Source organism: Podarcis vaucheri (assembly GCF_965113315.1).
Source record: "Podarcis vaucheri genome assembly, chromosome: 15".
NCBI classification, from domain to species: Eukaryota; Metazoa; Chordata; class Lepidosauria; order Squamata; family Lacertidae; genus Podarcis; species Podarcis vaucheri.
Window position 1 is genome coordinate 39,682,992 of NC_138753.1, and position 24,291 is coordinate 39,707,282.

Genomic DNA, 24,291 nt, shown 5'->3' on the forward strand with positions numbered 1-24,291 from the left:
GAGCGAGCGCCTGGTCGCGCGTCTTCTGCTCCGCCAGCGCCTCCGCCATGTCCGCCGCCAGCTGCTGCCGCCCTCACCCGCCTCAGGGCCCGACGCTGGGCAGGGATATCCCCGCCAAGCGGCTGATCCTTCCCGACGGAGCCGCGCTGCCTCCCGGCGACTACAGCACCACGCCCGGAGGAACCCTCTTCGGGACCACGCCGGGCGGTGAGCGGCCGAGGGGAGAGAGGGAGGGGGCGCCCCTGAGCATGTGCAGAGCGCCCCTGAGCAGCCCCCCCTCCGCCCACCCCCTCACTTCCAGTGGGAAGCAGCTCTGGAGTGCCTCTGGGCATGTGCAGAGTCTCGTTCCCAGGGAGGGCTCGGTGCGGCGGTCCCCCTTCAGACCAAGCTCTAGTAGTGCCTCTAAACATGTGCAGAGTGACAGCTGCGGGCGGGTAAGCAGGCGGCTTGATCAGAGGGGAGCAAGAGCGCCTCTGTGCATCCTTACCAGTGTGAGCTCTTGAGGGAAGTGGGGTGGTGGGAAAGGATTGGGGGCCGAGGCTCCCCTGCCACTCCACATCCTTTTTGCAGTAAGCACTGGGATCCCCAGGGCATCCTCGGAAGGGCAGGGTCTGTTCCTGGGAAAGAACTGGAGAATAGGTGTGGGTAATATGAAGGCGAACTTCAGCCAGACCGGGGTCATCCCCCTCTTTATAATACCACATAAGTAATATTCAAGTCGGGGGCAGGCGGAGAAAGAGGGAGACAAGATTTCCTTGGTCACACATGCATGAAGTGTGATTCTCCGTTAACAGATTGGCCAGTAAGTATAGGGAGCCAGAGGGTGTAAAAGCCGTGAAATTCAGAGTGCTGCCTTAACCACAGCACTAAAGGCAAAACTATTCCTTACGTGGGGAGAAATTATTGAATATGCTGGTGTCCTTTTGCTAAGATTACCCACACACACACGTGGCATTTTCCTATTGGAAATCAACCATTCCCTGAAACGATGAACTGCCACTTCGTGCCAACAGTAAATGGAGGATCCTTGGTTATGGGGATTTTGGGGAAGGGGACAGTAGGGGACAGTAGTTATGGTCAGGCTTGAATCATGATACTGCCTGTTTTAGAATTATAATAACCAATTAGGAATAAATATTGAGTTTGGAAGGTGGGCAGGGGAAGATAGTGTATAATTCTGTTAATTTGAGGTCATGGAACTAATTACCTAACACAAGAGAGCAAGCCTAAAACGTCAGAAATGATCTTCATTGTGTGGAGAAATGTTTTGTCTTTATGCTGTGAAACAAGTCTTTGGTTTAAAAGCTTTCTGTCCTTGGCTTCAGTGCACAAATGGCTGAAACCAAAACAACTGATTGCAAACGGTGCAGATTAAGCCTGGTTGGTGCGTGCCTTCAAAGAGGCTTTGTGTTCAGGGGCAGAGAATGGGTACCCCCAGGTTGGGGAGTGGGGAGGGACTGCCGGAGAATACAAGAGTGGAACATATTTGTTCTTTGGAAGTATTTGGGCTAGGGATCATGTGCATAGTTCAGGCGACTCTGAATTTACAGGGGTCCTGCAGCACTCCATGCAGATTATTAGGCTTTTTGCCACCCCTGATGTTGAGAACAAAGTAGTGAATTTCTTAGATGCTAGGAAATGCACTTAGGTGAGGAATTTAACTTGGAGTGACTTAAGGCACCAGTGAAAATGCCTGAACACAGGGCACATAATTTGGCATGGTGTTTCATATTGGGGGCTCGCTCAAGACCATGCACTGAAAGTGGAAGAGCTACATCTCGAAATAATAAGGATGCAACAGCTGAGGCAGCACTTATTTGTCTGAACCAGCACTATGATTCAGTTAAAGACTGTTTCTGCCTTCTCTGTGTTTATTGTTATGTCAGACACATTCTCTTGAAAAGAATGTGACTTTCTGGAACTGGGTGATGGCTGAGCAGGGCATGATTTGTGGAATTATGTCTACGGGTCTGTCAGAAAAAAAGCTGTTGCTTTCTGTCAGGCATGAGACAGTTGATATTAAATGATTATATTGGCATTAGCGGAGAGCAGTTCTGGAGGCTCAAGTGTATTTGTTTGCTTAGGCTACAATCCTAATACCATGGAATACCTGTGGAATTCAATGGGACTTACTTCTGAGTGGACGTGGTTAGAACACCAGCCTTAAGTCGCCTAGCACAGTGCAGAGGACTTAAATTCCAGTTTCATAGAAATCATAGAATCATAGAGTTGGAATAGACCACAAGGGCCATCGAGTCCAACCCCCTGCCAAGCAGGAAACACCATCAGAGCACCATCAGAGTTTATAAAACAGCATACAAAATTGTGAACAGCAAATTATGTTTGCCTACATAAAGGACGGCCATAGTCCTCTAAGCTGTCATGTGTATAACTTTTTCCAGAGTTTATCTGTGTACAATGGTTTAATCAAAGGCTGCCGAAACGTCCCCAGAATGATAAGAATAAAAGATAATGAGCAGCCTTTAGTCCATTGCCCCTTCCAATTTATTAACATTGCTGAGCAAATGTCCACAGCAATACCTGTTCATAAATTACTGGAAGTAAAAAATACAGAGATCCTTCCAGTGTGGAGAACATTCTGTTATAAGCGCCGATGTAGTAATTCTAATGGGTTGTTTTTGAATAAAAACTGTTCAGTAGCTTTATTGTTATATCAGTCCAAGAGAACGAGCCGTGCTGAGGAATGCTAGTAATTTCTTTTATTTGACTAATATCCATCTGTGTGCAAACTTCTCTGGTTCCCCATGCAGAAATGTTGCCAGGCTTTAAAATCTGTACGCTGTTGTCAACTAAAAGCATTTTTTTTTTTAAATAGATTGTTTGAACCGAGTTAAACTGTGTGGCAGACATGCAAAGGCAAAATTTAATTCTTTGGGCATGTCCTTTTCTGTCTGAAAGTCTTACTGTTGATATGAGTAGTTGAGGACCAGAGGGTAAAGTAGCTAGAATAGCCTTGTGCACCTGAAAATGTGATCAACTGGTGAAGCTTCCTGCATCCCTGTATGTAGTTCAGGGTTTCCCAAACTTGGGTCCCCAGCAGTTTTTTTGGACTACAATTCCCATCATCCCTGACCATTGCTCCTGCTAGCTAGGGATGACGGGCACTGGAGTCCGAAAACAGCTGAAGACCCAAATTTGGGAAACCCTGCTATAGCTCATAGAGAACTTGTGGCTCTCAAGATGTTGTTGGACCCCAGCTCCCATCAGTCCCAGCCAGAGAGGCCAATGGACGGGAATTATGGGAGTTGTAGGCCAACATGGACAGCCACATGTTCCCTATCTCTGCTTTAGCGCTTTTATGCAAAACTTGACAGGAAGCAATGCCTGAGAAAATACAGTATGGTACACCCAAGTTTGGTTGCCCCACACCTGCTAAGCACACAGGTCAAGGATTGGTGTGAGATATGCACAGGTGCCGTGGCCTTGCAAGAATCAGCAAGCTGAATCCACGCACCAGGGACATGGGGCGTGGAAGAGGCATGCCTGGCTTTGTTTGTTTTTGTGTGAAGCATGATTCCTTGGCAGCCACCCAGACTGCTTCATAACATTAACTGTTTTGTAGCATGTAGCAACGCACAAATATAATGGAGCAGGTATCTTGCAAAGAACAGAAGTGATTTGCTTAGTGAGCAATGTAAAAGCTTCTTTGACGGTTCGTGGAAGGCTCCAGACTGTGCATAAACTTCCTGAGTGTTAGCATCGCTTACAGTGTTTAACTTGTTGGAAATGTGTTTAAACAGTCTTGTTGCTCTAGATTGAAAGGTTGTTGTGGACCAGAAACCACATTGTTGTGTCATAGTAGAGACCACTTTGTCAGAGGCATGAACTATTACCCCTTGATTGGCAGGCTGTGCATTTGTACATACCGCTTAGGCATAGAGGGGGGAAATAGTAAGCACGGGGTCAAAAAATATGAGATACAGGTACAGTTCGTGACATTTCCATGCAAAATTCAAATATTCAAATTCAGAGCAGGGTGATGCTTCATGCAACTGACTAAGTGGGCTGTATTGGACATAATCTTATGCCATAATGACCTTCTGCATCTGTTACTCTTTAGGTCAGGCATCCCCAAACTCGGCCCGCCAATTGTTTTGGAACTACAATTCCCATGATCTCTGACCACTGGTCCTGTTAGCTAGGGATGATGGGAGTTGTAGTCCCAAAACATCTGGAGGGCCGAGTTTGGGGGTGCCTGCTTTAGGTGCTACAAAATGCATGGCTATTCTTCTGGAGTTTGTAAGCTGGGAATTAAACATACTTAACAAGTTATTGCTGTCTGCTAATTAGTAGAAACCTGAAATGAGAGCCTTGGGTTCTCTGCTCAGAGTCAGAAGTCCTAGAACCTAGAATATTTTACTGCACCACTATAATTTTACTTTATTTAAAGCCTTTTTACCCCGTTTTTCTGCAGAAAATCCTCACAGAGTGGCTTATGGGTCAATAAAAAAACAGGACAGTCTCTGCCCTTGTGTTTGCAGTCTAAAAAGCACAACAAAAAGGCAGAAGGAATGGGGGGAGAGAAGAAAGTAAATTCAGGCACTAGTTTTTAAAGTTGCAGCATTCTTAGAACAATTAGTTGGCATATAAACGATTCAGGTACCTGCTGGTACAGCTGCTGCAAGGTAACAGTTGAGGGAGAGCCAAAGGCATCTGGTGTCTCCGAAGACCATATGGGATAGTTCTGCTTCCTTTCTGTCCCTCAGCCTGATAGAATGGCTGCTGTTAAGTGACAGATACTTCACGTTAGTACCAAATTATTTTTGTCTATCTTTTATAGTGTCAGGTTAGATAAGATGCCCAGTGGTTGTGCTGAGGTCATAAAGTATGTTCTTGATTTAATCAGTGCTATGCGGATTATTATTATTTGAAACTAAATGCACAATTGTTTCATTTTTGATTTAAGTATTTGACTTGGATTTAACTAGTCTTTAAAGTTAATAACTCTGCAGCCTTTCTCCACAAATCTGACATTTTCTTGTAGTGCAATCCTTCCCATATTCGTCTAGCACAGTAAGTTCAATGGTACTCGCTCTGTAGCAATTGTGCGTAGGCTTGCATCATTAGCAGCTCAGCTGTATTTCAGCAGACGGCGACAATGCTGTCTTCTGTCTATGAGAAACTCAGTTGCTTCGTGCACTGTGGATTCCATCATGGAAAGCACTTTGGAAATTGCTGTATACAAAGGCTATCCATCTTGGTTGCCTGGACGTGACTCTCTTTTTTTAAAAGATATTTATTGAGAGAAAAAATTTAAATATAAGAAAAAATGAAAAATAAACATGCAAAATAATAAGCAGTTAAAAACACACATTAATTTTCAATAACATAACTTCCATACCCTTATTTCCTCCAACCTCCTCATACTTCCCTTCTTTGTATTCCAGTTCAGTTTTTTAGCTCAGCAAATCCTTACCATAAAATTTTTACCCATTTATAATCCCTTTTTTTTCATATCTCCTAAAGCATTACAGCTGGAAACCACTTAATTTCTATCCAACATCTTTCTAACATTCATTAATTTTACAATATTTCTTTAAGTAGTCTTCAAATTTCTTCCATGCATGACTCTTATTCCCTTCAGGTGACCAGGTTTATGGTTATTTAGAAGCCTGGAGGCTAAAGGAAATGCAGTTGTACCTTGGAAGTTGAACAGGATCCATTCCAAAAGTCCGTTCAGCTTCCAAAATGTTCAAAAACTGAAGTCGCAGAAGCCCGGTCAGACATTTGAGTTCCAAAAGAAAGTTCACAAACAGGAACAATCACTTCCGGGTTTGGTACGTTTGGAAGCCGAAACATCCGAGTTCCAGGGTGTTTGGGATCCAAGGTACGACTGTAAATGTTTGTGGCACATCCAGCAAAGTCAAAACTGCTCTTCTGGCTGCAGTGGAACCCCAGGTTATGTACCATCCTCCTTACGAATGCTTTGAGTAACAAGCTCCGCTAATCCGGAAGTAGGTGCTCCTGGTAGCAAACTTTGCCCCAGGATGTGAGCAGAAGTCGCGTGCCAGCAGCGCAAGGCCCCACTAGCGAAAGCACGCCTCAGGTTAAGAACGGACCTCCGGAACAAATTAAGTTCATAACCGGCGGTACCACTGTACTTCAAAAGCGTTCTACATCCTAGTTTGCCACAAACAGCAGCGCTAAGCCATGGTTTGACTTAACATTTCATGTGAACCTGGACTTGTAGTTTGCCTTTCTCCAAACCAACCATGAGCTGCAGCCAAGAATTGTTCCTCGCTAACTGCACATGGTTTATTTGTGGAAAACACCCCATGAGCCTGAGTTTGCACATAATGCTAAGCCAAGCCATCGTTTTGCTCCAGGCAGCACAGCAGCAGCAGTACCAGAGGAGGAGTGGCTGCGAGTTTTGCTCTGTATAGCCACAACACTTGTTCATTCACGCTTAGTTTTGCATACAAACTGAGCTTTGCCATCTTGTGTGAAGTTTGGCAGCTGGCTACTGATCTGAGGCGTTGACTACAGGGTAAAATGAGTTTTGCTGAATAATATGTACTGTGAAAGTAGATGAGAGTTACCCTAGTAGTCTCTTGCTTGGCCCTAGTAGCTTTTGCAATTATTAGTTTTTTAAACTGTGTTTATTGTTGTATTTTAAATTGTTGTAACTCGTCCTGGGATCTGAGGATAAAGAGCTGGTATTAAATTAAAATAATACAGTACATTACGTGCCCTTACCACAGCAAAAAGCCTGATACTGATGAATTGGAAAAATAAAAATGCATCTCCCTTCTACGATTGGATTGTAGACTTTTACAAACTCGCAACGTATGAACAACGTGCATATAAATGCAGACTTGCCATGGACAAATTGAATTAATATTCGGAATCCATTCTTACAAATAGTGTAATAGGTTAAGATATTGTGAAGTACAATAACAACCTTGTAAAATAAAAATAAAATAATACAATACAATGAATTGCCTGCAGTTGCTCCTTGGAGGAAGGTTTGCAGTTGTTATTCTCAAGGAATAGGAACTAGGCATAAAATCAAACCTACATGCAAGCTCTGGTTCTAAAATTGAAGTTCTCAAAATCTTATGCCAAGGCATGGTTTGGCATTGGGTGGGGAAACCCTGTGATAGATTACACACTTTTCTCCCTATTATCTTTGCATGCTTTGCTTTTGACTTGGTGGCAAATGGTAGTCTGCCATTACATCTAAACCCAGCAAACCAGCACCTGGATCCTTCCTAGAATATGGCCAGAAACCGTTCAATCTAAAAGTGTGTGCTTATGTGAATGCTGCTTGTTTCCTTTGTTAGCTGTGCTATTGGGGAGTAAGCGTGGAAAAGGCAGAATTCACCTGAAAGCTTTGCTGGGAAGGAGAGGAGAGGTGATGGTGTACTGCAGAGCTTTCCAAACTGTGTGTCACGCGAATACTCCCCGTGCTCCTCCCAGGGCCGGAAAGGGGTTAGTTTAACCTCCTGTTTGCTACTAGAACTGAATTACCATGTTGCAAAATGATGCATGCCAACGTGAAAAGTTTAGAAAGCTCTCATCTGCTGCGAGGTGGGGAAGATGTTACACTCCAACCCTGATCAACCCCAACTAACATGGTCACTGGTCAGGGACGATGGGAGTCTAGCAACAGCCCCCTCTTCCACACACGGCCCATTGTTGTGTAGGAGAACTGCAACTATAAATTGGGAAGTGGAGTGTGGCTGGCCATAGTGCATCTACTGAGTTGCTTGCAAGTCTACAGCCAAGTCCAGAAATGTCACCTTGACCAACACTTCTCTCACTCCTCTAAATTGTAACCTGGACAGAGAAAGGGGTTTAGTCACGCTGGTATCAACAGCTCTGACCTTTGACTTTCTAACCGAGGCTTATAGAGAGTGGGAGAGAGAGAGAGAGAGAACTGAGAGGGACAAACAGAACAGCTGACCTGATCAAAACTGTTGTTTGTCGATTGCGGCAGAGCTCAGTATGGGGAAGTGAGAACAAGAAGCTGACCTAAGTACGTGGCTCCCTTGATATGTCAGGGAAGGGAGCCCATTTAATTCTGGTTTGTGTAAAGTGTCCAAACTTTTTTCAAAGAGGGCCAGTTTTGAAGGGCCAACCAAAGTTGTTGATCCTTTTTTAGGGTTGAAGCTGTTGAGGTTTTTTTTTAGGATTTTACCCCAGGAAATTAACTGCCACAGGGGCCAGATTACACCGACCAGCGGGCCGGAATAGGCCCCCGAAACGGACTTTGGACATGCCTGGTGTAAACTAATGCTGTGGCAATGTCCTGCCAATGCAGCTTTTAGATTCCATGGCTTTAGTTACCTCTGTGACCCCCCCCCCCGGCTCTGCATATGTGTTGCACATCAACAGGCCTTGGCCCATCAAAAGTCCAAAATAAATCTTATTGCTGCTGAGCAATAAGTATGTGGCCGACGGTCCTATTCGTGGCTTGTTTTTAACTGTCTCGGATTGCTGTTGAGAGGCTTGCCAGCATCGAAGGTGTTCCTGCATAAGTGGTAACTGAATGACGTGCCCCCTTAGAGCAGAATCTCAGCACATGGCGGTCTCTGGGAAAGGGCAGGTTCAGCTTTTGGCAATCAGTCACAAACGCTTGAAAAACAGCATACAGAGTGAAAGGCTAAAAACTGGGCATGGTGATGGGTGTGCATGACTGCCTGTTCTTGGGCTGAAGTAGCAAAGGGGCATTGAAATGGACAAGTGTTTTCCTCACTGCCACCACACAGTGCTAATGGAAATAGGCCCCCAGTGCTTGCTGTGTTGGAAAAGGCCATTGGGTCAGGTCGAGATCTCGTAGATGAGCTTTTCCAATTTGGAGCCCTCCAGCACCTTGTGAGTTGTTGTCTGGGACATCTGGGGGGGCACCAGGTTAGGAAAGCCCATGGTGCACCGTTCTTGTCAATCAGTGATGTGGAGCCTGTGGTTTTCCAGACGTTCTTGGATTCTAGCTCTCACGAGACCCAGGGAGGATTGCTGGGTCTCATGGGAGTTGGAGTCCAGTAACATTCAGAGAACCACAAGTTCCCCACACCTGTTGTAGAGTGAGAGTTTCTGACTTTAAATCATGGCACACAAGCATCATTATGCCATAGGAACATACAAGAGTCACAAAGCAGATTGTTTGAATGGCTTTTGGACACTGTTTTGTAAAAAAAATCCTAGTAAATTATATGTGTGGGGTTTATCTGAGCAATTAAAACTATATAAATTTGCACATAAAATGAAAGCAGTTTTAAAGAAGTAATTGGGGGCAGGGGGAGATTTAGAAGGGCAACCCTGTACTTGATTACACAGAAGTAAGTCCTGTTGAGTTAAATGGGGCTTGCTTCCAAGTACTAAAAAATACCACCTCCATTACACGGTTTCAGAATTAAATTGTTCAATGAGAAATGCATATTAGCCCTTCCCTGAAATGCACACACCAGCATGTGCATACAAGCTCATGCAACTGTATATTCATGTAAAAGGGTTCCCTCTTATCATTATATACCTTCAGGGCGGTGTACACTTTGCAGAAAAACAGTCACCACAAATGAGAATTCTCTGTTAAATGAAGGCTGATCTGCCGAGCATTTGCCTTACATAAAGAAAATCCCTGGTTCGATCTCTGGCATCTCCAGCCAAAATAATTTGTTAGACTGCCTCTTTCAAACTTGTTTCCCCAGATGTTGGACTACAACTCCCATCATCCCTAGCGACCAGGACCAGTGGTCATTGGTAATGGTGATGGGAGTTGTAGTCCAACAACATATGGGGACCCAAGTTTGAGAAAGGCTGGGTTAGCAGGTAAATTTGATGGACCCTTGCCTGGTAACCCTGAGACACGCTATCTGACAGAGTATTTATTATTTAGTAAAAGCACATGCAAACCACCAGCAAAGCAGTTTTTACAGCTTAGGCAAAGATGAGGTTGACTTGAGCTATATGTATGAGCTTACATCCCAATCACTTGGCACTGGGGCGGGGGGTGGGTTTCAAGCACAGTTCCAATGTGGGCAGCAGTTGTTCAAAGGGGAAAGGTCAAAAATCCCACCTTGTATGCCCAGTGAAATTTGGCTCTAGAAAACAGCTGAAAACTTAATGGGCTAAGTGGGAGGGGGTGCTATTGACCACTTCAAAAATGAAAACATTGAGACATGGCAAAACACAACCTGTGGGTTTCTGCCAATCCCATTTGTATAATGGCACAAGCTTGTTGTGCTCCCTGTCCCGTATTTGCTTTAGCAGACTAGATCTTTAGATATGTGACTTGACTGTAAACTCATGGATGGAGTCCTCCAGTGAACCCGTTATGAAATGTCCCTGCGGTAACTGGTACACTGACAACACTTCTAGGAAAACTGGTGTTGTTCTGCAAGTGTTCCATCGGTTGGCAGCTGTAATAACTGACAAGGCTTGGCTCCAGGACCTTGATTAACGGCTGTTTAATGTGGGGCGTAGTCTCAACGGGTGACTCTGCCCGTGATCTGCGGATACTAGCTGGATTTCGAAATACTGCTACTGTGTTGGAAGATTATTTAGCACCAGTTCTTCCATGCTGAGTTTCGAAAAGCCTTTCCTCACCACACATACACATAGAGCCTCTGTTTTGTTTGAAGAGGTCTGTTTCACTCGGCTCAGTGAATTGCAGAAGTGACATTTATAGGCCTCCTTTCTTCCAAATGGACTACAAGGTTCACCCTCCCATTTCATGCTCACAACAGCCCTCTGAGGTAGGCTAGGCTGAGATCCACTGATCTTCATGGCTGAATTGGCTTTTGAACCCAGCTCTCCCAGGACCTAGCCCACACACTATGCTTTGAGCAGGCTAAAGCAGACACATGGTGCTTTATAATGTTCGGAGCACTTCATGTTCATTACATCAATAATCCTTGCAACAGCGCTGCAAAGTACGGCAGTATTTTCCTGGCAAGTGAAACTTGCAACAAAGCATTGCATTATATCCTATCACCTATCGTATGTAGTGCTTCCCATGGGCATCTATTTGACCACTGAGAACAGGATGTGGAACTAGATGGGACTTTGTCCGATCCAGCAGGGCTTCTCTTACTTCCTTATCCTTATCCCCAAATGGGATGTTCAGGGTAGCCAGTCTCTACCCCACTTCTCTGTTTTTCTTCTCCAGCTGACTGTCAACATTCCATAGCTACTGAGCACCCTCAGGCCTCAGTTTTTGGAGGGTTGCACCCCCTTAATAGTCTAAAATTCTTGGCTCTCACAGCCTGCAGTTCACAAGAGGAGCAGGTGGCAGTTTGCCTAAAGCCCACTGAGTAGGTTTATGGCTGAGAGCGTTTCTGGCACGTTCAATGCAAATGTGTGTAATAAAACCCTGATGATCTTTTTTATTGTTTTAGTAAAGGGGAAAGCTGCTTCAGTGTGGGGGGGGGGGTTGAATGGAGAAGCGAGAAGGAAGAAAAGATGCTGAGTTTCGCCTGCTTCAATTGCTTCAACTGCTGCCTGTCGTCTTCACCTTTATTCGCTTATTTGGAGTGTAGCTAGGACCAAAGTGAGACTTGAATTGGGCTCTTCAAGGCTCACACTTACAATTGTTGCACCAACTGTTGCTAGGTATTGACAGTCAATCCAGAAAAAAGATTTCATTGACTGATGATGGCTTTTGGAGAGTGTGTTTTGTTCTTTAAAACTGTATTTGGGGTCGTCTTTCTTCCATCCAATCCTGAGTACACGTTTTGAGATTTGGCTGCTGTTTATAGATATGCCTCCTTTTAATTCTCTCTGGAAGCAACTGCCATCTCTACAACATGGCAGAAGATAAACATTTAATTGCATTTGTGTCAGAGATGGGGGAAATATCTCATTTGCACCATATGAATCAGCCAACTTATTGGATATATTTATTCATTTTTTAACTCAGCTCATGACTTCACATTGGCAACTGACCCCTCTGTTAAATGCCACTAAGCTGTCAAAGGGTGAAGACAGAACTCTGATAATGCCCCATGCCGGCTTGAATAGAGTTTGTGTAGAAACTAACATACTGTACAAAGGTTTATTTTACATTTGTTGTTCTGCCCACTTTTACCTCTGGATCAGAGGCCCCCAGAAGGGAAAGTGGCCATCCTTCTGAAAAAGGTTCCCCACCCCTCTCCTCCTCTCCTTCCAGTTTTAAATTAACCACAGTTCCCTGTAATGCCCACACTTGGTATAAGCAATGGTATTGAACACAGTGGTCCAAAATAGGTGCTTGAGAGGAGTGTGTGCAAACCTGATGCCGTGAAATGCAAGAGTGTAATATAGCCTATAGCACTTGGATGAAGAACACACTTTAACATGCCTACCCCTCTGGAATTTGTTTCCAGACCAAAAAGTCCTTCCTTACCTCCTCCCCGGGATGAAAGCAGTGATTTGTGGTTGTCTCTCTTTCCTAGGCACACGCATTATATACGACCGCAAATTTTTAATGGAGTGTCGGAATTCTCCAGTTGCCAAAACACCACCTTGTGACCTTCCAGACATTCCAGGTGTTACAAGCCCAGCTGTCGAAATCCTTGGGACCGAGACCACTCTCATCCACGCTGAGGAGGAGAAGCCACCAGGCTCAGGTGAGTGATCTGTTGCTGTGTCCTAAAGTGCCATCGTTTTAATCACAGGTTGCACTGATCTTACCCAGCAGCCGGTTATGGTGGTCCATCAGGAGCGCCCTCAACCCTGTGTGTTGTTGCCTGCCTAGGATTGCAAAATAGGAGAACGAGGGAGACCCAGGCCTGAGTCAGCTCCTGGAATCCAAGGGCAAGTGCAAAGTTCTCAGAGCTCCAGTGGAGCTCTCTACATTGGGCAGCCATGTCTGTGAGCCTCCAGTTTTAATGGTTCACAGTACCCTAGAGTAGAACGGTGTCAAGTGCTCCAGGGTGCTGTTGCTGCCACCACTGTCAGGTAAGGGGGCTTATCAGTGTAAGGAACCCACCAGCGAGCACTTAGTCCAGGGGGCTTTGGAATCAAGCAAGGCCCCAAATATGTGGCCAGTGGACTGTGTTGAGTGAGCCAAGTGGGTCTCAAACTGTGCATTAAAATGAGATAGTGTTAAAATGTGTGAGAGCAGGGGTTTCAAATGCAGTACATTCCGGGAATTGTTGCACTACAACTCTCATTATCCCAGGCCAGCAGGACCAACAGTCAGGGATGAAGGGAAGCTGTAGTCCAGCACATCGAGATGAGAACTGGTAAAGCTGCCTGGAAATGCAAAGGTTAAGGGTACCTTGCAAGGTTGCTTTCCCATAGCACAATATTGCTCAAGCCAAATGAATATCAGCTTTTGAGAGAACACATTGTTCTCCGTTGCAGGCAAAGAACATTGAAAGCTTTTTCTACCACCTGACCATCCTTATCAAAGGTGGCAATGCCATTTGTTTGTTCATAGTCATGCTGAAAATATTAAATGGATTAAAGGCTGCCAACCTTTGAAGTCATTCCTTTTTCCAGCTGTCTCAAGGAACACATTGTGTCCAGAACTAGGTGCCTTAAATCTTTCGACACTTAAGCAGTAGGTAACATCAAGTTAATATATGCAAAACTTGGAATTCATCAGCAATTTCTTTTTCTTTTGCAGGTGAGGAAGCCCAGTTTGACATGGATATCTGAAAACCTGCCCCCTGAAATATATCTATGCATATAGATAGACACACTTTTCCAGTGAAGACGCGAAATCGGTGATGCTTCCAAAACAAGTGGGGCTCGTAGAATAGCCCACGCTTTGCAAAGCTTTCCAAGATGGAAGGTCCATTAATTATTATTACTTTTCTGGGAGGAAGAGGAGATTTCCTGTTACATAAGGACTGGAAACACTTGGCAGAGCCTCTCTGTGTGGTGGTGGTGGGAAGGCGGCCAATGAAGAGCATTGGCATGATGGAGAGGTGGAACGCTCTGTGTAATTCTGGCCCTTGAGTTCCAGTGCCTTTGTTCGTGAATGTCTGTGCTGCCAAGCAAGGACAGATATAAAATTATGCCTGATCTGGGGGATTAATACAGTGGTGGGTCACTCTTCCAATCACATCACTTGTCTATGCAACGTGCTCTACGATTGTTATCTCATCACTGTTCACAAGAAATGAGATCAACGGATGCGGTGCACAATTAAGTTGTTTTTGTAAATTGACAGAACAACTTTCTGCCTTAAGCTTTTTTGCAGCACAAGCACCAGCCCAGCATTGGTATCTTGATAAACTTCTACAAATAGAGCGGAAAAAGAGAGAACCATGCTTGTTAAATCGGTTTTCCTGTTGTCTTATCTGTAGAAACGTTTCCTAGTACCATACAAATTAATGGCATGCTGGAATTAATTAGACATTATCAGCAGGTTCTGGTCAATTTCACTCTGGTAGAAACACTTCTTTTAAAAAAATAATCCTGAATGTGTTGGAGAGGGCAAGATCACTTGCTTCAAAGAGACGTGGATTTTCAAAAACTATTGGAATGAGAAAGTATTGCTGTGGGAAAGGGGGTAGCCTGCTATCTTTCTTACTTTTTAAAGGGCTGCATACACTTTCATGGAAATATGTACACATTATTCACTGTACTTTAAAAATAAAGAAATAAAACTTTACAATTGCTCTAAGCTTTGGAGGAAATGGTTTCCCATTATTAGTAATGTTGCACAAACTATCCAATCCAATGGGCGCCTGGGCTAATCATACACTGTCAAAGAACACATAAGAAAGAGCCTTTTCTGAATTGGTGCCCTTCAGATGCTGTGACTACAGTTCCCATCAGCCCAGGCCAGTGCTTGGGAATTGTGAGAGGTGTAGTCTGTCAGCATCTGGAGGGTAACAGGATCATAGATGGTAGATCATGGAATTGTTAAGTTGGTAGGGATCATGAGGGTCATCTATGCAGTGCAGGAATATTTTGTCCAGTGTTAGAAACTGAGATATGAAAGCTAAGAGCTACAGTAAATGGCACCTTAAACCTAGGTTATGGGCACAACAACGGACTGTCTGGGCGCACTTTTTTTTATAGAACAGGAAAACAAAGCAGAAAATGAATGAACTCAACTAAAATATTATGTTCGTTTTTCACATGGTCTAGTCCTTCCTCTGCCCTCCCTCCCCCCCCCCCAATATTCTTAAGAGGGTCTCTTCTTCAGTCTTCAGAGAGTAGCTGGAAGTGGGGAGACAGAAAAAGGTGCTCCTTTCCTTCCACTGCAGTTTTAATCTGAAATCTTCGCCGCAGTGCTCAGAAACTGCTTGTGCTAATGAAATTTCCTGTCCCAAAATGCGCCTAGAACAAGGGGAGTTTCGAACACTGTTTTTGCCCAATGTGCTTCCCCATCCCTGAATTAGAAGATCTCAATCTTTCCTTGGAAAATGTGTAAGTTTCACACACACACTCTACACTATAAATGGCACAATTCTATAAGCCATTTTTAAAAATGATTCTGCTACCATAGATTGTGTTTCCTGTAACTGATGAGAGATGGAACTTTAGTGATCTGTTTTTTTCTTTGTTAAAAGCAAAAATGGAGAGAGTCTAATAAAGAGATTTCAAGGAGTTTAGAAAGGCTAATCTGCTAATGGCATAAAAAGCAACAGTTGACAAAACTTTCAGATATATATGTACAGTGCTTTTTTCTGGGGGGATGCAGGGGTAGGCATACCCCTAAACATTTTGTGAATCTAAGTTTGGCCTCACTGAGGGGCAATATTTCAATATGAGCAGGAAAATGTGCCCCTAAATGTTTTTTTTAGAAAAAGAGCACTATATGTGTGTGTGCTTTAGGTGAGCTATCTGCCTTTGTGCATTCTCTCCTGAAAATGTCCTGAATTTCAGTTGCCCAAAGGGCAGATTGAAACCTTCCAACGTTAACACTTGAATAGCTGTCAAGACAATAGAGTAAGATGCTATTTGTAAATGAGTGTGAAGAATTTAGCAGCAAAATCCTGGATGGTTCAGTTAGTTATTTTTAAAACTGATATTCTGCCCTTTGCCCAAAGACTCCAGTTCAGCTGCAACAATAAAATATTAGCATCAATCTCAGTAAAGACAGGCATCAATCCAGTGTATTAGATTTCTGTAATACAACCATCACTTAAAATTAAAGAAACTGGGGTTTCCCCCCCTTTTCTCCAGGGAAAAGGGGGGGGGGAATCCCCTTCTTTTAATTATATCTCCCCTTCTCTTTCTACTCTACTTTTCTGACATCTCTTATACTTTCACTGACATCTTTTAATAATCACCCTTTTTATTTTCATTTTTTATTACCATTATTAAATATTTCAATACACCTTTTATCTTTTACTTCACACACACTATTACAACTATTTTTCTCCCTCCCCCCTCTGCCCACCTACATGTGCTCCTTTTTGCTCTTCAGAATATGGCAACCCTGGGCTATGCTCACCTGGTTTAGCCAGCTAAGCCAGTATGAATGATTATAAATGGTCAGACTGGTGCTAAATGTATTTCCTTTACTCTGGACCACATTAGTGAGGCTGAGAGAGTGATCTGGGCAGCCCAGGATCTCCATACACGCTGCCCACCCCTGGAAGTCCATTATCTCTTGAGACAGATGAATGCCAACATAACGGCTTGCAAGTTGCAAGAACTTCCATAAAATCTCCAACACTGCACTTCAAATATTCTTGTCCGAAAGAGCCATCAAATGCAATTTTATAATGCCCAAGTCATTTACTACAGGCTGGTAGCTTAAACATTCTGGCATTTCTTTCCCTCTGTCTGTGAAATCTTCCTTTATGTCTTTTCTCTATTTATCCCCCCCCTTTCTTTTTTTTTTTGCATGTGTTCTCTTATCCCTTTCCTCTTTCAGTTTAGGAAAGGTTCCCAGATGGTGGTCCCTACAGATGGATTTGAGGATTGGGGGACCACTTAGTGGATAGGCAAACTAAGGCCCCGGGGGCTGGATGCGGCCCAATCCCCTTCTAAATCCAGCCCACGGACGGTCAGAGAATCAGTGTGTTTTTACATGAGTAGAATGTGTCCTTTTATTTAAAACACATCTCTGCACTATTTGTGGGGCCTGCCTGGTGTTTTTACATGAGTAGAATGTGTGCTTTTATTTAAAATGCATCTCTGAGTTATTTGTGGGGCATAGGAATTCGTTCATTTCCCCCAAAAAAAAAATATAGTCCGGCCCCCCACAAGGTCTGAGGGACAGTGGACTGCCCCCCTGCTGAAAACGTTTGCTGACCCCTGACTTAGTATAAATCATGTGTTATATCAGTGGTGACTGGTGCCCATTGGGTCTGGTAGAGCGGAAAGGAGGGAGGCCAACAGCAGGGGGAGCCAGAGCTAATGAGAAGTGGAACTAATGCAAGTGGAACCAACTATTTCTATTTTTGAGCCCCTCCCTGCTGAAGTCTACAAGGGCGACACTGAGGCAAAGGAGAAGGAAGGCAACCCTCCGCTCTTTGGACTGGTAAGACAGGCAGATGGGCACTGGCTGAAGGCAGACTGAGTTTGGTGGCGCAGGGCTCCATTCACCCACATGGACCCTTCTCCACTGTTAGAACTTCATTAGCTCCATTAACATTTCTAAGCAATGTATATAAAACTACAAACACACACACACAGAGAGAGAGAGAGAGAGAGAGAGAATAAGAGCAATAAAAATTAGTCACAAAGCCACACCAAATGCTAACTTAAAATGCAAGCTGCAATAGGAAGTTCATCAAGGAGTGTGCCTGCCTAGGTTCAAGTGGGAGGAAGTTCCACAGGCTTGGGCCCACAACACTGAACGCACAGTTTCTAGTAGTTACAACCTGTGCACCTGAGCCATGGGGGATCACCCAAAGAGACTCCCCCAAAGTGATCTGGCAGGGATATAAAGGGTTAAGATGATGAGGAATGGAGACACACACTAAGATATGCAAGGCTCCAGTTGGTATGCTAAATCAGGGGAGGTCAGAAGGCAGATCAGGGATCTACTGGGAGAACTCTAGGATGATTTGCAAAGGTTTCCAGCTCCCTATGTTTTAACAATGGCAACAAAAACAAAGCTTGCCTCCCCTTCTAAATGAGGCTGCTGCAATCAACAAGGTTGGTGAGAAACAGGAATAGATAGATAGATAGATAGATAGATAGATAGATAGATAGATAGATAGATAGATAGATGATAGATAGATAGATAGATAGATAGATAGAAAGAAAGAATTTTGACTCTGCTTTATATTTTTTAGAAGAAGAAAAATACCTCAAAGCCGTTTATGACCTAAATTAAAGCCTCCAAAAAGCATTACATAATACAGTGGTAACTCAGGTTAAGTACTTAATTCATTCTGGAGGTCCGTACTTAACCTGAAACTGTTCTTAACCTGAAGCACCACTTTAGCTAATGGGGTCTCCTGCTGCTGCTGCACCTCCGGAGCACGATTTCTGTTCTCATCCTAAAGCAAAGTTTTTAACCTGAAGCACTATTTCTGGGTTAGTGGAGTCTGTAACCTGAAGCGTATGTAGCCTGAGGTAGCACTGTATCAAAATAAAAGATTCCAGATAATGGTCAGATGAGAAACCCACAGGATTTAATTAACAGGAAAACAAAAATTCTCTTAAACATAAAAAATTATGGACAAAAGTCATTTTCAAAATACAATTATCTCAAAATGCCATAATAACTGAACAGAATCGGTGGAAACTGCCCCCACACTCACCCCCTGTGGCAGTTTCCTCTCCTCTGCATCCAAAGCAAACAGTCTGCAGAATTGTATAGCAGTATATTAAGAATCGGAGGGACGCGGGTTAAACCACTGAGCCTCTTGGGCTTGCTGATCAGAAGGTCGGCGGTTCGAATCCCCGTGGCGGTGTGAGCTCCCGTTGCTCGGTCCCTGCTCCTGCCAACCTAGCAGTTCGAAAGCACATCAAAGTGCAAGTAGATAAATAGGTACCACTCTGGCAGGAAGGTAAAACGGTGTTTCCGTGCGCTGCTCTGGTTCGCCAGAAGCGGCTTAGTCATGCTGGCCACATGACTCAGAAGCTGTACGCCGGCTTCCTTGGCCAATAAGGCGAGATGAGCGCCACAACCCCAGAGTCGGCCACGACTGGACCTAATGGTCAGGGGTCCCTTTACCTTTATATTAAGCATCATTTATAAGCAGCTCATTCAACCACTTTCCATCTGGAAGGATTAGTGTGCAAGCTTTGGAATACCAATTCATGCGCTGAGCATGTGCTCAGGTTTGGTTTTTTTGCTCCACTTCTATATCCCCTGTCCTCCAAGGGGGGTGTATGTGGTTCTTCTCTCTCCCCCCATTTCATTCTCACAAGTGGTTTTCTGCTTGTGGGTTTCCAGCCGGAGGAAGAGGTTTTATCAGCTGGGAAGCTTGCTGTCTTCTTGATGAATGTTGGTTCCAGTCAAGGTATTACAGGAAGACATGATCAAGGCAAACCAGTGGCTTTTATAGCTTATGATTGTCAACACTGGCTGGCTCCTAAAGAAGACTGGCAAGTTAAATTAATGGAATATGCTGAAATGGCAAAACTGACAATGAAATTAAGAGGCAGAGATGACAAAGAATTTAAGGAAGAATGGAAGGTGTTTATTGTATTGTCTCCTTCTGTAATCTTCTTGGAACTCTAGCCCAATGGTTGCCATTACAGTGGTGCCTCGCAAGACGAAATTAATTCGTTCCGTGAGTTTTTCCGTCTAGCGAATTTTTCGTCTTGTGAAGCACGGTGTCGGAAAAGTTTTGGAAAAGCTTCAAAAATCACCAAAAACCTCAAAAAAGGCTACCACACCGCGTTCTATGAGTTGCTCCTCGAAGTCAAGTCGCAACTGTATTAACGGTGTTAAGAAAAAGGAAACAAACTTTCAAAAAACGTAAGACGTTTTCGTCTTGCGAAGCAAGCCCATAGGGAAATTCGTCTTGCGAAGCAGCTCAAAAACCGCAAAACCCTTTTGTCTAGCGAGTTTTCCGTCTTGTGAGGCATTCGTCTTGCAGGGCACCACTGTAATTTGATTCTGAATTGATTTTAGAATGTATTTCAATTAACTGATTGTGATTTTATGTAAACTGTACTATTTTTACTGTTGTTAACTGCTCTGAGCCCGGCTTTGGCTGGGGAGGGCGGGATATAAATAGTTTGTTATTATTATTATTAACAGGTTAATACATTAGCAGGGTTTTAAAAGTACTTGTAATTTTACAATGAATGGATAATAGGTGATTTAAATATGTTACAGACGTAACAATGGACATGCAGTATGTTGACAAATAATGGAACCAGGGAAGGGATTAGAGGGAAGTCAATTTGTTTTGTTTTTGTATTGTGTTATTTTGTTTGTTTGTTTTTATTTATTTCTGTTATTTTTGAAAAATCAATAAAATATTTAAAAAAAAAAAAACCAAAACACGGGCTGGCTCTAGCTGTCCATGGTTTCAGGCAGGGGGTGTTCCCTACCCCTATCAATGGCTGCTGGGGACTGAATCTGGGACCTTCTGTGTACAAAGCAGATGTTCTACCACCAAGCTAATGGCTTTACCCCAAACCAACAATGCTTGTGTTACATTAGGATGGGACTCCTTTGTCCATTGTGAAGTATTTTCCACCCAATCATGGCTGATAGGCGCCTTCCATTCATTTCACTGGGATTTAAGCATGGATTGGTCAATAAACTGGGGATTTACTATCAATCCGAACCACAAACTAGCTTAACTGGATTATTCCAATTCAACGGGACTTAACAGGGCTTAAATCCAAATGCTGTCGACTCAATGATGTTGAGATGAGCAAGGCTATAGTTTAGCAAATTGCAACAGTGGAGTGAAAATCAACCAATTCCAGCAGAAGTTGAAGACATTTTGATACATCTATGCCTTTGGAAGGAGCTGCAGTTGCAACTTTAGGCTGCTGCAATCCTTACTCTAATTACCTGGGAGTAAGCCCCCAATGAATTCAATGAAACCTACTAATGAGTAGACACAGTTTGGGTTGTGCTGTTGGGCATGATCATTTTAATTAACCAAAGGTGCCTAGGGTGACTAGCAACATAAAAGCCAATGAAATTATTATATCCAGTAATTAGATATAATAATTTCATTGGGATTTGCGTTGCTAGTCTCCTTAGACACCTTTGGGTAGAAAGGACAGGTTACAAAACCCTACAACCACACCCATAAGTACTCACCTTGCTACAAACAGGGCTATGACACCTCTCACAAATAGTATTTTTAATCGAGAATTATTATTTTTTGAAATGCAGTTAAGAATGCAGGCAATGAAAAAGGAAGAACAAGTCTATATGGAAAGGAATCATTAATCAAAACTCTGGTCCCGTCCCGTCCCCCCCGAAATCTTTTTCATGGATTATTTGTGCTCATTATGATATCAGTGCGGTTATATGGTGATCACACTTCCATTACTGTTAGCACCTGCAAAACCTTCGGAGTGGACACTGTGCTTCATTTCCAAGTGGACCATGTTTCAGAGCCTCCTGATGCAATCCAGTAATTTATCACAAATGTTTGGGGAGCAGCGATTGCCTCACTTTGGTTGCACTATAGTGCAAGAGTGACACCCCCCTCCCCAATGAGATGGCAACAATCTGATTGAGGGAGCATCGCAGAACAACCACGCAGAACAGAATGATGGATGGATTGTCCAGTACTGTACAGTCATACCTTGGGATAAACACACTTCAGGTTGAGCGCTTTCGGGTTGCACTCCGCAGCGACCCGGAAGTAACGGAGCGCAATACTTTCGGGTTTCGCCACTCACGCATGCACTGGCGGTCAAAATGACGTCACACACATGCACAGAAGCGGCGAAACGCAACCCGTGCAGACGCGCTGTCGCATCTTAAGTTCTGTTCGGGATGCAAACGGGGCTCCGGAACAGATCCAGTTTGCATCCCGAGGTACCACTGTATATAAATCCAGCACTAAAGCACTCTTAATCTTTCAGTGACATGTTGTGGAATATACCTGCAAAAAAAAGAACAACCAAAAATTTAAAAAACCTCACGGGTCTGAAGGAACTTTAATTGTTGACAGTTACAGTTACACTGTGCAAGGTACAGTGGTACCTTGGTTTACAACCATAATCCATTCCGGAGGTCTGTTTGTAAACCAAAACAGGTTGTAACTCAAGGCGCGCTTTCGCCAATGGGGCCTCCCAAAAAATTTTGTTCGGAATCCCCCCAAAAAGGGTTGTAATCCAAAAAAAAGTTCGCAAACTGGGACACAAACTTCCGGGTTTGCCATGATTGTAATCCAAAACGTATGCAAACCAGACTGTTCGCAAACCAAGATACCACTGTATATTATAGGTAAGCTTGTGGGGAAATTCAAGTAAAATCGCTAAAGGAGAAAAATCACTCTTGAACTGAGAAAGTCTGCATGTGCATTTACATTGTAGCCACATCGTAGCAAGAAATGTTTCTGTATTTGAACTTCCGGAGGCGGCGCGAAACGAGTAATGGCGGTCCTCTTTGCGCTGCGAAGAGGGGCTCCGCAGAAAAGGGTCGTTCGCTGCGGCAAAGCGACGACCCATTAAGAAAAACTACGAGCAGAGTGAGCTCGTGGCCGTGGGATCCGGCGGGCACCTAGAGCGACCCCCAAAACGAAGAAGGGACCCCGTAAGGGGCTCCGGAAGCGCGGAGGGGAAGCGGTGCTGTGGATTCATCGCTCTTTCTGCGGGAGTGAAGCCGCGCGGCTGTTGCGGATGAGCGCCGACCTTTCTTCCTTTTACATTGGATTACAAACCAACTACTCGTGAGTAAGATTTACTCAAAATTGGATTACAAATTTACGAATTTGGCTGAAAGCGGGAGGCGAGAAAAAGGAAGTCCGTCTCCCGAGGATGCTAGTGATCAAAAGCAAAGATTTGACAAGCTGGAAGCAGTGCGGAGAGATTTTAAAGTGAGACATCATACGTTCGGAAAAGTCGGAAACTGAAGCAGGCAAGTTACCTTTATTTCCTTGCTATTTTCTGTACCCTATCTGGGGACTTTCTCCTCTGCCGGACTTTTTTAAATTTTAAAGACTTTAAAACCCCCAGTCCCGGACTTGCAGTGGGACAAAAGGCTACTTTGCGGATACACTTATAAATTTGAAATGGACACTTAGAGGCATTACTGTTGGATACAATTAAACAACTGTACTTTTGCACCTTTTAAGAAGCTTATGGCAACATTGTGAGAGCTCTGCTAGAGGGAAAAGGTCTTTTCCAAGGATCAGCGTTAATTTACTTAACTTAAGGAACTTTAATGGCGTCTGAAACTTTGTTTCTTCTTCCCTGAATTGCAACTTACTCCCTCTAGTGGAACTTGGGACTTACAATTTCCTGAGAACTAACTTTGCTTTGTTTTTCTGTGGTTGGATTGTTTACGCTTGTGCCTGCCTTTCTCATGAAACTTTTGACAGCCTGACCTTGAATCCAAAGACAGGTGTGGAATGAGCGATAAAGTAAAAACAAGAGCTGCGTCGAAGGCAGGGAAAGGCAAACTGACACAAACAACCCTGTTTTCTCAGGGACGCAGATCTTCAGTCCCTGCTGTTTTACAGACTGCACCCTCGCCAACAACACCAGCTGAAGAAGCTGAACAACCAATAGGTGAGGATATGGCATCTGGAGGATCTAACACTCTTTTAGAGGAAATGTTACAACAATTCGCAATTTTGAACAAAAAAGTGGATGATCAAACTGCAAAAATTGACTTAGCCACATCTTCAATTACCAAACTTTCGGAACAGGTGGCTAAGCATTCACAGGATATTGGAAACTTAAACGACGTAACATCTGAAAATCGAAAATTGGCGGAGGCTGCGATTGGGAAAGCAGAGGCCGCAGCCAAAGGAGTGGAGGAATTGAAAGGAGAGGTAAGACCGCTCCACAAACATATCACAGACCAGCAGGCCTACCTGTCTTTGGTGGAACTGCGAAACAGGGAAAATAACCTGAGATTACGCTCTATCCCAGAGATTGAGAAAGAGGATTTGACCGGCTTTCTAACGGCAGAATTTTCCAAATTCTGGGGTATAAATCAAGACACAGATTTCAAAATAACGACTGCATTTAGATTGGGAAGAGTCGCTGGGAAGGACAGGCCTAGAGACTGTTTGATTATTTTAAGGACTAAACAGGAGAGAGACAAGCTACTTGATTTACACTTCAATAAAGCACTTGTGATCCAGGATAGAAGAGCACAAATTTACAAAGATATTCCCAAACAATTACTGGATCTAAGAGCCAACTACACTGACCTAACTGGACTTCTGAGAGGTAACGGAATACCTTACAGGTGGGAGTTTCCACAAGGCGTCTTATTTAAATACAAAGGAAAGAAGATAAAAATCAAAACGAAAGAGGATTGCCAGA

General features: G+C 43.8%; 1 protein-coding gene across 1 annotated transcript; it reads left to right on the forward strand.

Annotated features, from left to right (window-relative positions):
* Positions 1 to 14,578, forward strand: EIF4EBP1 (eukaryotic translation initiation factor 4E binding protein 1). The gene is made up of 3 exons (XM_082200731.1): positions 1 to 207; positions 12,396 to 12,569; positions 13,574 to 14,578. The coding sequence occupies exons 1-3, from the start codon at positions 48 to 50 to the stop codon at positions 13,603 to 13,605; spliced, it is 366 nt and encodes a 121-aa protein (XP_082056857.1). The 5' UTR covers positions 1 to 47; the 3' UTR covers positions 13,606 to 14,578.
* The last annotated feature ends 9,713 nt before the right edge of the window (positions 14,579 to 24,291 follow it).